A 14,334-nucleotide genomic window follows, 5' to 3' on the forward strand; every position below is an offset into this window, starting at 1 on the left:
GTCTTCGGACTTCAAAGCTGCAGCTTCCCTCGTGAGATACTATCCCGAGGCCTGCTCCCCTCCCCCGACACACTCACATACACACACTTTGCCAGGAATTCTTTCGGGTTCCTTAAGGGGAAGACAGGGATATGCTCGCAGGTAACTAGATCTCAAAATGATAATGTGCATTTGAAAATCCATTTGTTCAGTGTTCCTTTCTTTCTTTTTTGAAAATCCATTTGTTTATATATTTTAAAAACAGGAGGAAGTCAAGGTAAACAAGGCAAAATGGATACATGTGAAAAGATATTCAGCTATCCGTGGAAAAGGACCGCTCAGAAGAACCACGGGTAGTATGACGTTAAATGAGTCACGGTGTTCTCCAAGGGAGAAAAACGGTATTCTTGTAAGTTATGGTTTAATTCTTAGAACATCTGACAGAAGGTCTATTGATTACTGGGGCAGGGGAGCGGTTCCCCTCCTCACGGGCTGTTTGAGCTCCTGTGGGGGCCCAAGCATATTTTTGTTGTAATTTATCCCACCTGTGCCTGTCAGTTCCTTTCCACTTGCCTCCTCCCGTGACGGCCTGGCTCATGTTTCTTCATGAAGCTCTAAGCCAGTTATTAATAACGGCCCAGCGCGTCTCCTGACCCACCTAAGAGCATATGGTGTTTTTCACAAAAGAGAAGAGAGATCATTCTCCTTGGCTTTGGACTTCACTTACCGAGGCCCTGAGCAGTAAGTTTGGGTTTTTAAACTATAGGACGTTTTGCAATGTGGACGTGGGAGGGAAGTTTATGTAACTCCTGTTTGCCTCTGGTAGGGGGAGAATACAGTAAGCCAAAACTTAGACTCCTAAAGCCAATTTCTCTCACTCTGTTTCAACCTCCCTCCAGTGTGTATGAGGCTATTTGCACGACGGACGAATGAATTAGAATTCGCCTCCTCTCATTTCCTTCTGGCTAAGTAGAGGTAGGGGGAGAAGCAAGGGAGTAATAAATCCTAAATGACTGGCCCGCACCTGGTGGTATGCTCGGTATTCCCGCCGCTCCAGGGACTGCGAAAGGAAGTCACACCCAGGGAGAGGACACGCACGGAGGGCTGCCCGGGAGATGCGGGTCTCGTCGTTCCCCGTGCTGGAGTCTCCATTCGGACACGGCACCTGCCTTGTTCCAGAGACTCATCGCCTTCTTGTTTTCTTTTAGCCGAAGGCTTTGTCTTTGCAGCCTCCTTTATAATGGCTGCTTCTGAGAGTCCTGAAAAGTAGGTCACTGTGTTTTCTGTCTGGAAAACGAGGACCTGCTTGGTCCTCGTGAGCTCAGCTGAAACCAGACAATCCAGTCATTCTTCCGGACCAGAGACGCATGCGGCTTCCTGCTTTGGTTACGTGTATTGGGTGCTCTTGAACACGGGCATCAGGCTTCTGTATGACATGCGTGAGGGAGGCATTGCAGCGAACTGCAAGGAGGCAGCTGCTGGCCTGGTGTGGAGCCCTGGCCTGGAGCGCTAACCAGCTGTGTGAGTTCAAGCAAGTCCTAAGCTCTCTGAGCAGAGTGGGGTTTTCTCATAATGTATGTAAGTGTCTAAGTCTACTAACGTTATTTATGAAATCCCTCATTTGAATGTCTCCTGAATCTTCTTAATCATCTCTTGTTTGTTTCAGATTCAAATCTAGACACTCCAGGGTGGTCTTGGACAGAAAGTATTAATCTAAATGGTAGAGACGAAGGAGGGAGGTGGACAGGGGATGGGGCAAATGGGTGACCGACATGAAGGAGGGCACGTGTTGTGATGAGCACTGGGTGTCATATGTAAGTGATGAATCACTAAATCCTACTTCTGAAACCAAAACTACACTATTTTGTTGGTTAGCTTGAATTTAAATTAAATCTTGGAAGGAAAAAAAAGGGGGATGAAGAAAAAAATAAATGGTACAGACAATAATTGGTTTCCTCTTTAGGATGGGCAAGCTGTGTGGAGGTCGAGGCTGGGGCATACGGTTGGCAGTTTGGGACGTTAGGCTATAGCTAAGATCAAGGAAGATGCCAAATCTCCCAAAACAATTTCAAAGTGTAAGCTAGTATTTTCATAACCTTGCCAGCGTTACCCGTATTCTAACATTTGTCTTTCGGTTATGTGTTTCTATGGCTAGAAGGGACTGGTTCCTCTCCATTGCTAGATCGATTCTGTACCTGGAGGAAACAGGAGATGAGATTCTTGCTTTCCTCTACAAGCTTTCATCATGCACACATTTGTTTAATTCCTACTGTGTGCAGGGTTAGCAAGGCATCAGTGAGCTCTGTATCTATACAGTAGGAGAAAGAAGTCGTTTTGTGAGTAACTCAGGCACAAGTCAGAACGGGCTTTTTCCGTGGTACTTGAGAAGCTCGGACAGAAGACAGACAGGGCCCGGATTCCACAGTCCTTCGCATCCAAAACTGATCCACCAAAAACAGGCATTGTTGGTTAGACATCCCTTTGGAAGGCTGTAAATTCTTGGAAAATGATTCAGGGATTTTCAGGGTTCCTGCTAAGATTCACCTTCTAAGTCATGAGCTGGTGAGGCATAAAAGGACAGCACCTTAAACCGGCGCCTCATCCTTACCCCTCGACCCCCCACCTCCCCAATTACTTTTTTTAAAGATTTTATTTACTTATTTGCAAGAGAGAGAGCAAGCCTGTGTGTGGGAGAGCACACATGAGCAGGGGAAAGCCAGCAGGTAAGGGAGAAGCAGACTCCTCACTGAGTGGGAGAGCCTGACATGGGCCCCGATCCCAGGACTCTGAGATCTTGACCCAAGCTGAAGACAGACACTGAAACAACTGAGCCACCCAGGTGCCCCCAATTACTTTTTATTAAACACATAGTTTCTTCTAAGGCCTGTGCTAAATGCTGGAAGTATAATTCTGCCTTTAAAGACTCACAGATTTTCATTTAACTTGAAATTCTGTTCTCCTCCCAGCCATCTACCTTCTCAGCTAAACTTGACTCCAAAAAACACTTAAGTGGTTTCAGAAATCAAATCTGTGCCTTAATGAATCCAAAATTGCCACCACAGAATTTATGCAGAGTGTGTGTTGCAGAAAGTAGTTTGCAAGAGTCTGCCAGATGCTTTTTAGAGCTCCAGACAGGCCTCCACTGTCCTCCACTCACCAGCCCCCCAGCCTGGAAGGGCCATTGTTTGGCTGTAAGAATTCTGCAGATAAAAAACGCAGACCTCACAAACAACACCCTCTGTCTCACTCCTGCTTCCTCACACCACGGCAGGACAAATATGTGCTGGGGCTTCCTCCTAAAACCTTGCAGAGCTGATCCCCATCCAGACTCGGGGTAGTTCATCCGGCCTTGTAAGAGGACACTATAGCTGTGATTCGTGGAGAGGGTCGGGGAACTTGTCAGGGAGAAGATTGATAACATTTTGATTATTGTGGTTCCAGAAGACTTCTTCATGTTAAGTGCCCATAACTGGGCAATTTATGTCTTCTTGGGGGCAATGCACAATCTCCTATTTGGAGCAGGAATGTGCCAGTGAGATATCTCAACCTTCAGAAGTCTTGGTAATGGATGATTAAGAGACGTTTGTTCATGTGTCAAAAAATAGTTCATTTTAGGGCTCAGATATTTACTTACAAAATTTGAGGCATGGTCAGGATGGTCCGGGAAGGCCCCAGCTGCACAGGATCAACAGAAAGAAAGCATGAGAGGGAGAGTTGAAGAGAAGTAGAGTAGATCCACCCAGGTTGGGGAGCCCCCCAGCTCCCTAAGGGTCAGGGGGACCCTCAGGAGTGCTGCCAGGCAATCCAGCCCACACACCTGCACGCCTGTCTCCACCTCCCCTTTCCACCTCTAGATCCACTTGTTTCCTCTCCTCCATCGGAGTCACTACGCTTTCCACGGTGCTGGGTGGCGGGGAAGTGGCCATGTTTCTGATGCCGCCGCTTCACTGCAACAACCACTGTTCGCTCGAGCACCAGGCAGCATGCTGGGCTCCTGGTTTCCCGTCTTCCTGAGACAGCGGCAGCGGCAAAGGCTGTGGGGCCAGACAGCCCTTCATTCAGATCCCCGTTTATCCCTGGTGTGTGATGTGAAGTGGTTTATTTAACCTCTCTGCTCTTCAGTTTCTAGAACTAAGGAAATAGGAGTGCTAATTACTCATGGTATCAGGTTTTATGAGATGACAGTCAAAGCATTCATAGGCTCTTCCTAATGATAGTGACAAGTAAAATCCTTTCAATCCCCTGCAGGACGGATAGCATCTCTGAGTAGCAGGTGAGGTTAAGGGCGGGGTCCGAGGCTACAGGGTCATACCAGCTAGAACCGGGATCTAAAACCAGTTTGGTCTGGCTCTAAAACCTATGTTCTCTCCTCGCTGCACTTTGCTGGCCAACCACCTGTGACCAAGCACACGTTTTTGTCCTCAGCGGAAGTCTACTTTGTCAAGTTGTGACCTGCCAAGTGTTCCAGTCTTCGCTTGCAACTTCCTTGGTTTTGGACTCTCTGGTCTGACCCTGGCCGGAATCAGAGAAGTTGGGAGGTGAGGAAGGTAGAATGTCTCCAAATAGGCAAGTGAAATGCAGAAACAATTTATCTCAAACATCAAAACATGGCTGAGGCCATCGTGATGGTCTTTGTGAAAGGGAGTAGCTGTGGAGGGAGCCTCAGACAAGTCTCTGGAATTCCCATCCTTCTCTGGGCCTCGTTGGTCCGATGGGAAGTGTCAAAATTGCAAATACCTTTCCCAGAGCCAACATTTCTGTCATATTTCAGACCCTTCACTACTATTGTTTTTCTTAGCTGGAAAGAGAAAAATCTTTTTGAAATCCTATCTCAAGCAGGAAACGAGGTACAACGATCATGCCGGCAGTCATTTAAGTGTAAAGCCATATGCCATTTATTATGATTCTCATTCAACACGATTTCTCTCATACAAGACTCGTATCATTGATGAATTAGTTTCTCAGATGTGTGTTAAATTTCCTTTCTCACATAATTCGGCTTTGGGCAGAATATAAGGGAGGCTTAGCTAGTTCAAAAAACGCAATTTGAACTCAAATTTTAGAGACTTATGTAACGCACAATACCGTTGAATAGGTCTGAGTTTTTAGTTAACTTCTAAATGACTCAAATTTGAAGGTCTCCTGCCCTGCCACAATCAGTGCCCATTTCTAGAGACCCCAGGGGACAAATCTCCATGTTGCCGTAGAAACGGTAGCCATCCTAACAGGACGTTCCTATCCTAAAATCCCCTATGGCTGCTGCCAAATTTTGGTTGCCTTCCAGCAACTAGACTGGGTTCCCTAATTACAAGTAAAACACAAATACAGAAGCAAAAACACCAACGAGATATAACTCCCATATGATTTCTGAAGTGTCTAAAAGATAATTTTATTAAACATAAACTTGAAAAGAGACATTTTCCATGTAGAGAGCACCCAACTTTGGGACTTTACTTTTGAATTATTGGCTAGAAAAGGTAGACTTAATACATATGTTTTTCTTGTTGCAATTGTCATTTAGACAAAATGGCCTTCCAGTCTTCTGAAAACACTTCTACTTTACATGCAGCTATTAAATCAGTATTTGTTGAAAATGGATTGGTGTCAGATACTGTGAGGCACTGGGATCCAGGGTGGGTAAAGCCATCCTCACCGCAGTCCATGCGGTGGTATATGCAAACCAGTAATCATAATGTAGTGTAGTGAGTTGAAATGTGGGATAGACAAGCTGGCTTCAGTTCTGCCCGAGGAAGTCAGGATAGATCACAGAGGAGGTACCATTGGGTTTCAAAGGTGTGAGACAGTTTTGTGTGTTTAGGTGTTTAAAGAGAGCCCGAGAAGAATGACTTACTCAAGGATACCATCTAGGAGGTAATATGCTAGATTATAATTATAATAATATTTACCATTGCTTATGATGTGTACCTACCAGGCACAAGAATCATCTCGTGTAATGCTCCTACTGCCCTAAGAAATAGGTACTTTATTTTCATCTCCATTTTCTAGAAGTGCTAACGAAGGCACAGAGGGATCCTCCAAGGTTTCATGGTAAGTAACAGATCTGAGGGAAACTCCATCAGTCTGATTCTACACCCATCGCCCAACCACCATGTCCAGAAATCATTCTTGTTATTTCTTTGTCCAATTAAGGTTAAGGAGGTCAAGGGGAAAAAAACCTGTCAGTCAAAGGTTGATAAGTGGATCGATAACAAAGTAATAATAAACCAGAATAAAATTGCAAATAAAAATAGCTAATAAATAGATTTTAAAACCTGTACTTTCAGCAAACCTGGTTGCTAGAGTAAGGTCACATTGGTGGTCTGTGACTGTCCCATTCACAAAGAGCAGGGTATTTTGATGTGAGTGAACGAATGGCTGACTGTTGTATAGATATCCCGGCAGATTCAGGGTTATCTCTCCCAGAAGGGTCATTGCAAGACAGTACATCACATTATTTGACCAGCAGTTCACATACCCAGAAAGGAGTCGGGACCGAAGAAGAAGAGTGGCTGTTCATAATTACATGCGGATATTTCCACTTCAGTATGGTCAATCTCCATTGTAATACAGATCTTTTCAAAAGTAGCTTTTTGTTTGAAAATATTAGTAAATCTATGTATTTGAAAGATGGTGGCATCTGGAGCCCTGGGCTAGGAGAATCTAGGACCTAGCACAGAATACTGAGTGGCCCTGGGTAGTTGCTCCATGTTCTAATGGTGTGTGGCCACAGCCTGGCACAGGCTAGCTCCTCAATAAATGGGAATTGTACTTTACTGGAGTGACCTATTAGGTAAAAATGGACAGATTTCAATTATGTGTCGTTTTTCAACATGTGTCTTTAGGCAACTTTGCTCAGTATTATCTTGACCATTAGATACTGACGGAAACAGGAGTAGGATGAACAAATTCTTGTCAAAAAAGAAAATATTTTTGAACTATGACTCAAGAGTTTAAGACTATAAACTTGAATCCAATGAAAATTGTTTTTCTTTTGACTGAAAAAGAGACTTTCCAAAGTATGTTCTGTTCTTTGTCTTGACCAAGAATCAATGCCCAGTAAGGGGAAATAGTAGAGGTTGAGAGAAATTGAGAAAATGGTGAGGTCTTACTTGGGGGAGGGGTGCAAGCCATTTAGCAAATCCACTCTTCTTAGGGTTGTAGAAGTCAGAGTTGATTAGAGAAGCCCCATTTTATATAAAAACAAGTTCATAAAGGTTTTAAAGGCAAGAGCCTAGGGCCACCTGGGTGGTTCAGTCGTTAAGTGTTTGCCTTAGGCTCAGGTAATGATCCTGGGGTCGGGATCGAGCTCCACATTGGGCTCTCTGCTTGGTGGGAAGCTTGATTCTCCTTCTCCCACTCCCCCTGCTTGGATTCCTTCTCTTGTTGTCTCTCTCTCTGTCAAATAAATAAATAAAATCTTAAGTTGATGGCAGGGGGAAGAACAGGGTATACAGTGAAATTATGTCCCTAGAGACCAAAGTTTATTGCTACTCTCCATTTGTCCAACTTTGTGGGATACCACTTTTCAACCACTGATAAACAATGAACAGGTCACTTTGAATTAGATTATTTGGACTCCTTCTGGAGTCAAAAGATAAAATAAGTACAAATTTTAAAAAAAAGATAAGAGTATTTGCAGTACAACATTCTATAAAATAATAATTTGATTCCCAGTACCTTCTGAAATAGGGAAAAGAAAGGTAGGTAGAAGCATTGCAAATGAGATGATAAATTATTTGCAATCTTCTGAAATTTTGACATGAAGACCCAAAATAATCAGGGATGTCTTAGATTAGAAATTGGAGATATTTTAGTTATGATTTTTAAATACTGTATTCAAGATAAGCCTGTGGTCTCGAAATAGTCACACTCAATATGGTCTATCATACCTTAAAAGTGTCCTAATTTATTTGAAATTTGTTTTTTTTTTAAAGATTTTATTTATTTATTTGACAGACAGAGATCACTAGTAGGCAGAAAGGCAGGCAGAGAGAGAGAGAGAGAGAGAGGAGGAAGCAGGCTCCCCGCTGAGCAGAGAGTCTGATGCGGGGTTCGATCCCAGGATCCTGGGATCATGACCCAAGCCGAAGGCAGAGGCTTTAACCCACTGAGCCACCCAGGTGCCCCTGAAATTTGTATTTTTGGTGCATGTTGTACCCAATAAAAAACACTAGGAATCTTTTTCCCCCTGATAATTGCTGTTGCTAAATAGCTTTTCCCCCCAAAAAGAATGTCCCTCCAATCCCAAAGAAAAAAACACCTGATTACAAAGCTTCTAGCCATGTAAGAATTAGACAAAACATAAATCAAGGTGCAGTGACACTCATAATTTTAATCCACAGTAAAATCTGAGCACATTAGTAAGCTTGTGATGATACAAGTCTGTGTCCTTGCAGTGACTGAGCTCTAAAAGCAGATCTATCATCAAGTAGAAGAACCAAACAGGAACCACCCGTATTCCTATTGATCATGAGTGTTTTGGATGAGACAAGAACATGTTCTTTAGCAAAAGAGACTTAAAATGAACTCAAGGAAAGTTAAGTTTATTGGTGAAACATTTTAATTGAAAATATATCATTTGTACTGATATGTTTTCAGTTAAAATGTTTCATGGATAAATCTAATTTTCCCAAGTTCATACTTGCTTAAATGATCAGTTTGACAAAATAAAATTAGTATATGTTACTTTTCTATATATGGAGAAAGAAGAGGACTGGCAGTTTTGAAACTATTTTCCTTATTTTCTGAAGTTATATAAGCAAGCAATGTCCCTTTAAATGAAAACGGGAGAAATGGAAACAGAAGGATAAAAAAATCACATACTGTCCTTCCTTCCAAAATTGACCACTGTGATTATTTGTAGGTATTACTTGGTGTTCTTTTCTTTTCTTTCCTTTCCTTTCCTTTTTTTTTTTTCATAGTTTGGTTGTGAAGTTTAACATACATACAGAAAAGTGCATAAAACTTATAGGTACAGTTTAACAAATAGTTAAAAAGTGATTGCCAGTGTGGGGCGCCTGTGTGGCTCAGTGGGTTAAAGCCTCTGCCTTTGGCTCGGGTCATGGTCCCAGGGTCCTGGGATCGAGCCCCGCGTTGGGCTCTCTGCTCAGCGGGGAGCCTGCTTCCTCCTCTCTCTGCCTGCCTCTCCACCTACTTGTGATCTCTGTCAAATGAATGAACAAACTCTTAAAAAAAAAAAGTGATTGCCAGTGCAATCACTGCCCAAGACAAGAAATTAAACAGTGCTGGGAGCTCCTCATCTCACTTATCCCTTCCCTTACCCTCACTGAAGTCACCCATTCTGACATGGTAGCCAATCCCTTGCTTTCCTTGATAAATTTACCTCCTACACAGTTGCCATTCACATATGCACCCCTTAATTGCACACTCTTTAAAAAAGATTTATTTTATTTATTTGAGAGAGAGAGAGAGAGTGTGTGTGTGCAGTGGGAGGGGCAGAGGGAGAGAATCTCAAGCAGACTCCATACTGCGTACAGAGCCTGAGGTGGGGCACGATCTTGTGACCCTGAGATCATGACTTGAGCCAAAACCAAGAGTTGAATGTGTTACCCAACTGTGCCAAGCCAGGAGCCCTTTTGGGGCCTTGCTTTTTAAAACTTCGATATTATGAACATAAAAATTTACCCTTGCTTTTGTATGTAGCTGTAGCTTAATGTTCATTATTGTGTAGTATTCTGTTATATGAATTTATCTATTTATCTGCTAATGGGCATTTGGGTTGTTGCTTAGTGGAGAATATTATGAACAGTGTGTGCTCTGATGTGGATATTCATGCATCCTGTATATACTTTGGAGTGTAATGGGTGGTCATAAGGTATGGGTTTCAATCATATTTAAATATTAAAAATAATTTTCTTTTCTTTTTTTTTTTAAGATTTTATTTATTTATTTAACACAGAGAGAGAGATCACAAGCAGGCAGAGAGGCCGGGGGTGGAGGGGTTGGGGGGAAGCAGGCTCCCTGATGAGCAGAGAGCCTGACGCGGGGCTCAATCCCAGGACCCTGAGATCATGATCTGAGCCAAAGGCAGAGCCTCAACACTCTGAGCCACCCAGGTGCCCCTAAACATAATTTTCTAAGTACTGTTTTTGTTATTTCATAGTCATAATAACCATCATTTTATTGGATAAATAATCTTCCATTGGTACCTAAATTTTGTAGCCTGGTCTTTTGTAATGAATTTACTCCTGCACTTTCTAATTTGTTCATAAAACTGATAGAAAGTCTAAAACTTATAGAATTTATAGCAGACATACAGTCAAATGAACTATGGTCTTTATATAGACAGTGGCATTTTGTTCATTGTCATAGAAGGTATTGAAGCAAATACATTTAAAATAATTCTTAGGGAATTTTTTGATTGAGTTGTACGGTATGATTGCCGTAGTAATATTAGCCAATACCTATATCATACCACATAATTATCATTTCTTCTCGTGTTGAAAACAATTAAAACCTAGTCTTTTAGCAAGTTTAATGTTTATAATACAGTTTTATTATCTATAATCCCTGTAATGGGTATTAGGTCTTTAGAACTTACTTACTAGTTGCAAGTGTATGTATCTTTAAACATTTCTCAGAAAGAGAAATGTTTAAAAGACACGGTGAATGTTTTCCCTGCCAGGAAAACTTTAAAATTCAGCTTAACCTTTCTGTTAAAGCTTCACTGTTTAGCTGCACAAATCTGTGATAAATTAAACTTAAAGTGTCATATTTTCCGAAGTCCGCCCTTTGACATCTTCCTGACTTCTTTTAGAAGTTTCTCCAAGCAGGCTCCCTGCCCCTCTACTTTGTACACTACCTCACTATCCAATAAAACCTTTCAATGTGCTTTGACACAGGGACCAAGGTTGCTAAGAGACCACCTGCGCCGAATGCACTTTGTTCTAGCAAGAGCTTGCGGAGTGAACCCTGGGAGTGGGGTTATCTACCATTACCTGGGATTAAGTCAGGTGAGAAATGGGTTTCTACTCACTCATCAGTCCCCACCCGCTACCTGGTCTTTCTCACACTTCCTATCTCAGTCTCTTGCTGTTGTTGAAGGAAAGTAAAAGTGCCCTTCAGAGCACAGATGAAAGAAACACAAGCTGGAGGCCGTAGGAACGAAAGAAATCACTTTGCAAACTTGTATATTCTTCTCACCCGTTGCTTCTGAAACATAGGCGAAAGGAATCTTTGAATGTCAGGGAAATTCTAGGTGTTTACTTTGCCAGTGACTACTGCGTAGTTTGGGGCATGTCATTCCCTCCTCCAGGAACGGGGCTAGTTATGCAGAACTTAAACCAGATTGCTGAAATGGGAGAAGACAATACTGCAGAAACCTCATCTCGTCCTCTCTCTTACAACTCAACTTGCCTTTTTTGTTTTTGAGTGAAAATAGCAGAAAGTATTCTTCTACTCCAACATTGCCACTTTTAAAAAGTATTGACACTCCTTTTGAGTGTATAAAAGGAACTCTGATGCAAGTCTTTGAAAACTGCTTGATTTATTTGAACTTGCATTCCTGAAAAAGGAGTTAAGAATGGTTCTAAACTCCCTCCCTGACAGGCGTTCATTTGGTAAAATGTTCCAGCAGTGTGCTGCACAGAACTCACATTAATACCTCTTAAAATTCCATCATATTTTTTGAAATTGCTGCTGTTTGTAAAAACTGTCTGATTAACACAGAAATGTGGAGGAAATTAAATGTTTGATATCTTATTAAGTGACCAAAATGAGAGAGTGGACCTTGAGGAGAGATCGGGACAATGAAAAAGACCTTTTGTTGTTTAATTAAAAAAATATTTTGCCACCTGCCTTTTTCTGTGTCTTCTAATTCTCATTTCCTGGTAATGCCACCCGTACAGGTGGGAAGAATGGCGATTTCACTGATGCCAGTAGAAATGATGGTAAATGACTTTGTAGATAAGATTTCATAAAAAACTAATTACTGATAACATGACAAGAGAATGGTCATTCTGATAGTTCCTTGAACTGTTTCTTTTCCTTTTCTCTTTCTTTTAATTTAAGATTTTGTACATTTATTTGGCAGAGAGAGATACAGTGAGAACACACAAACAGGGGGATCAGCAGGCAGAGAGAGAAGCAGACTCCCTGCTGAGCAGGGAGCCCTATGCAGGGCTTAATCCCAGGGCCCCGGGATCATGACCTGAGGCTAAGGCAGAGGCTTAACCGACTGAGCCACCCAGGTGCCCCAAGCTGTCCCTTTTTAGAAAGAAAGGCATATTTGACATGTAGAAAAATGTCTGATTGTGACATGAAGTGGTCAAAATGAGTGGGTGGAAAATATTTTAATTAATTAGGGGGAAAAGTATTTTAGTTTATTGGTGGGTTACAGATGTGTACAGATGTTCCCTCATCACTATTTTTTACAGTGCAACTATTCCACTGAGGTTAAAGAATCAGGATTATAAATATGTTTATTTCAGGATACTTTTCTCTTTTCCCCCATCAGGGAGCAAGAGCATTCTGGATATGATGTGTAAAAACTGGATATTAATGTCTACTACTATTCCTGTGAGTCCAGAAGATGAAATTCTTAGAAGACTTCTAAAAATTTTGTGTGTTATCTTTGTTGACTTTATGTCTATTATATACGTCATTATAACTTCCTAAAGAGCTGAATTCCCTTGCTTCACATGTAAATTTCACATTAATTCCACTGAATAAAATTTGTAGTTTAATTTTTTGAGTGATTTTAATTTGCTAATATTCTAGAAGCCAAAAGGACATTACAGTCAAAACAATATCATGTATTGCTTAGTATCTTAAGGTTTATAAAACATTATAAAAATTAATGGTTTTTTTCCCCAGAAATCTACACTACTGAGTTATAAAACTTCTTGACTTTTTAATATGATTGTAATTTTGTATATTGACTAAAATTTGTAAGTGTAAGTATGGGTGATTATTTTCAGGATGCATACCTACGTGAAATTTTATATGGTTCTATTTTTAACACACCAAGCTTAACATATGACAATCTTTCCGTACGATATGCCAGTAGTTTATACTCATTTTCTTATGCACTTATCTCACCTGTGTGGAGGTAGGTATGTTTTTCCGAACCCTGGACAATTTTATGTTTCTATCGACAAGAACTTAAAGTTAGGAATGGAAATACTGTAAGGAGATGCTTTTAAGAAAATAGAAGTTACAAGAGAGGACAGAAAACAGGAGCAATGTGTCGATTTTCTATTTGGCTCCCCGTATGTCATTTCATGTAAGGCTCACAATAATTCTAGGAGGCAGCTTTGTTGCCCTCATTCTACAGAAGGAAAAATGGGATGTTGGGGAGAAATATGCTAGCTTGAGACCAAAACGAGGAAGTGACAGAACCAGGTCTTGGGCCTTCGCAATCCACATTATGTTGCCACCAAAGGTAAATAATAATAAGACGAGTGTGATTAAAAACCCATCTGCAGAGCTCAGCTTCTTCTCACAATGTTTTAGTCAAGCCCTTAGGGCTGTATTTTTTTTTTTTTAAAGATTTTATTTATTTATTTGACAGACAGAGATCACAAGTAGGCAGAGAGGCAGGCAGAGAGAGAGGGGGAAGCAGGCTCCCCGCTGAGCAGAGAGCCCGATACGGGGCTCTATCCCAGGACTCTGAGACCATGACCTGAGCCAAAGGCAAAGGCTTTAACCCACTGAGCCACCCAGGTGCCCCTTAGGGATGTACTTTTACATCATCACTATGTATTTTCTTATTCTGCATTTAAAAATCTTTTATGAAAGAGACATCAATTACCCTGCTTGACAATGCATTCTCTTTACTTGTTTTCTTGATTTCCTCATTTTCTGACAGTGTTAAAATATAACTGTTGAACTTCTGCTTTTTAAGCTTCTGAAAAGCAAAGGTCACTCTGTCCTTTAGACTTTCTGACTTTTTACATTGGACACACATGCTTCACCAAATTCTGATTTCCTCCATGTGATGACCATTTTCTCAGATTTGGCCCAATCATTAATGCAAGATTTCATAAGAGGCCTAATGAAGTGTGAAAGGAATCTGGGACCTTTGAGACTTATTACTTAACTGACTCTTACTTAACCTTTCAGTGGTGGTGTGTATTTAACCATAAGCCAAGCAGAGTCAAACTCCTTGCACATTTGCTGTAACAGAAAATCCTACTTTCTCTACACTCTACATTCACGCCCTTCCTTTTGGATATAAGAGTCACATCCTGTTGATGTATAATGGGTTTCTCCCCACTTCCCTGTATTTGGGATTTGCTGGGGCCTATATTATCAGGTCACTGACAGGAGAGCAAAGTCACTCCATCTTCTAGAAATTGTTTTTCTTCCCCCCTGTCTGCTTCCAGGCAGTAGACA

At 41.4% G+C, this 14,334-nt stretch overlaps 1 protein-coding gene across 1 annotated transcript; it reads left to right on the forward strand.

Annotated features, from left to right (window-relative positions):
* Nucleotides 1–641: 641 nt before the first annotated feature.
* Nucleotides 642–12,682, forward strand: MRLN (myoregulin). Its single transcript, XM_080823660.1, has 3 exons — nucleotides 642–720; nucleotides 10,842–10,952; nucleotides 12,455–12,682. The coding sequence occupies exons 1-3, from the start codon at nucleotides 648–650 to the stop codon at nucleotides 12,613–12,615; spliced, it is 345 nt and encodes a 114-aa protein (XP_080679786.1). The 5' UTR covers nucleotides 642–647; the 3' UTR covers nucleotides 12,616–12,682.
* The last annotated feature ends 1,652 nt before the right edge of the window (nucleotides 12,683–14,334 follow it).

This window comes from Martes martes (assembly GCF_963455335.1).
Source record: "Martes martes genome assembly, chromosome: 14".
Classification (NCBI taxonomy): domain Eukaryota; kingdom Metazoa; phylum Chordata; class Mammalia; order Carnivora; family Mustelidae; genus Martes; species Martes martes.

Bases quoted from the DNA above. Each gene is read 5' to 3' on its own strand.
- MRLN (XM_080823660.1), top strand. From the start codon at position 648: ATGGTGTTTTTCACAAAAGAGAAGAGAGATCATTCTCCTTGGCTTTGG. The intron at 721-10,841 runs GTAAGTTTGGGT...GCTTTGACACAG, and splicing joins ACTTACCGAGGCCCTGAGCA to GGACCAAGGTTGCTAAGAGA. The intron at 10,953-12,454 runs GTGAGAAATGGG...TTCCCCCATCAG, and splicing joins ATTACCTGGGATTAAGTCAG to GGAGCAAGAGCATTCTGGAT.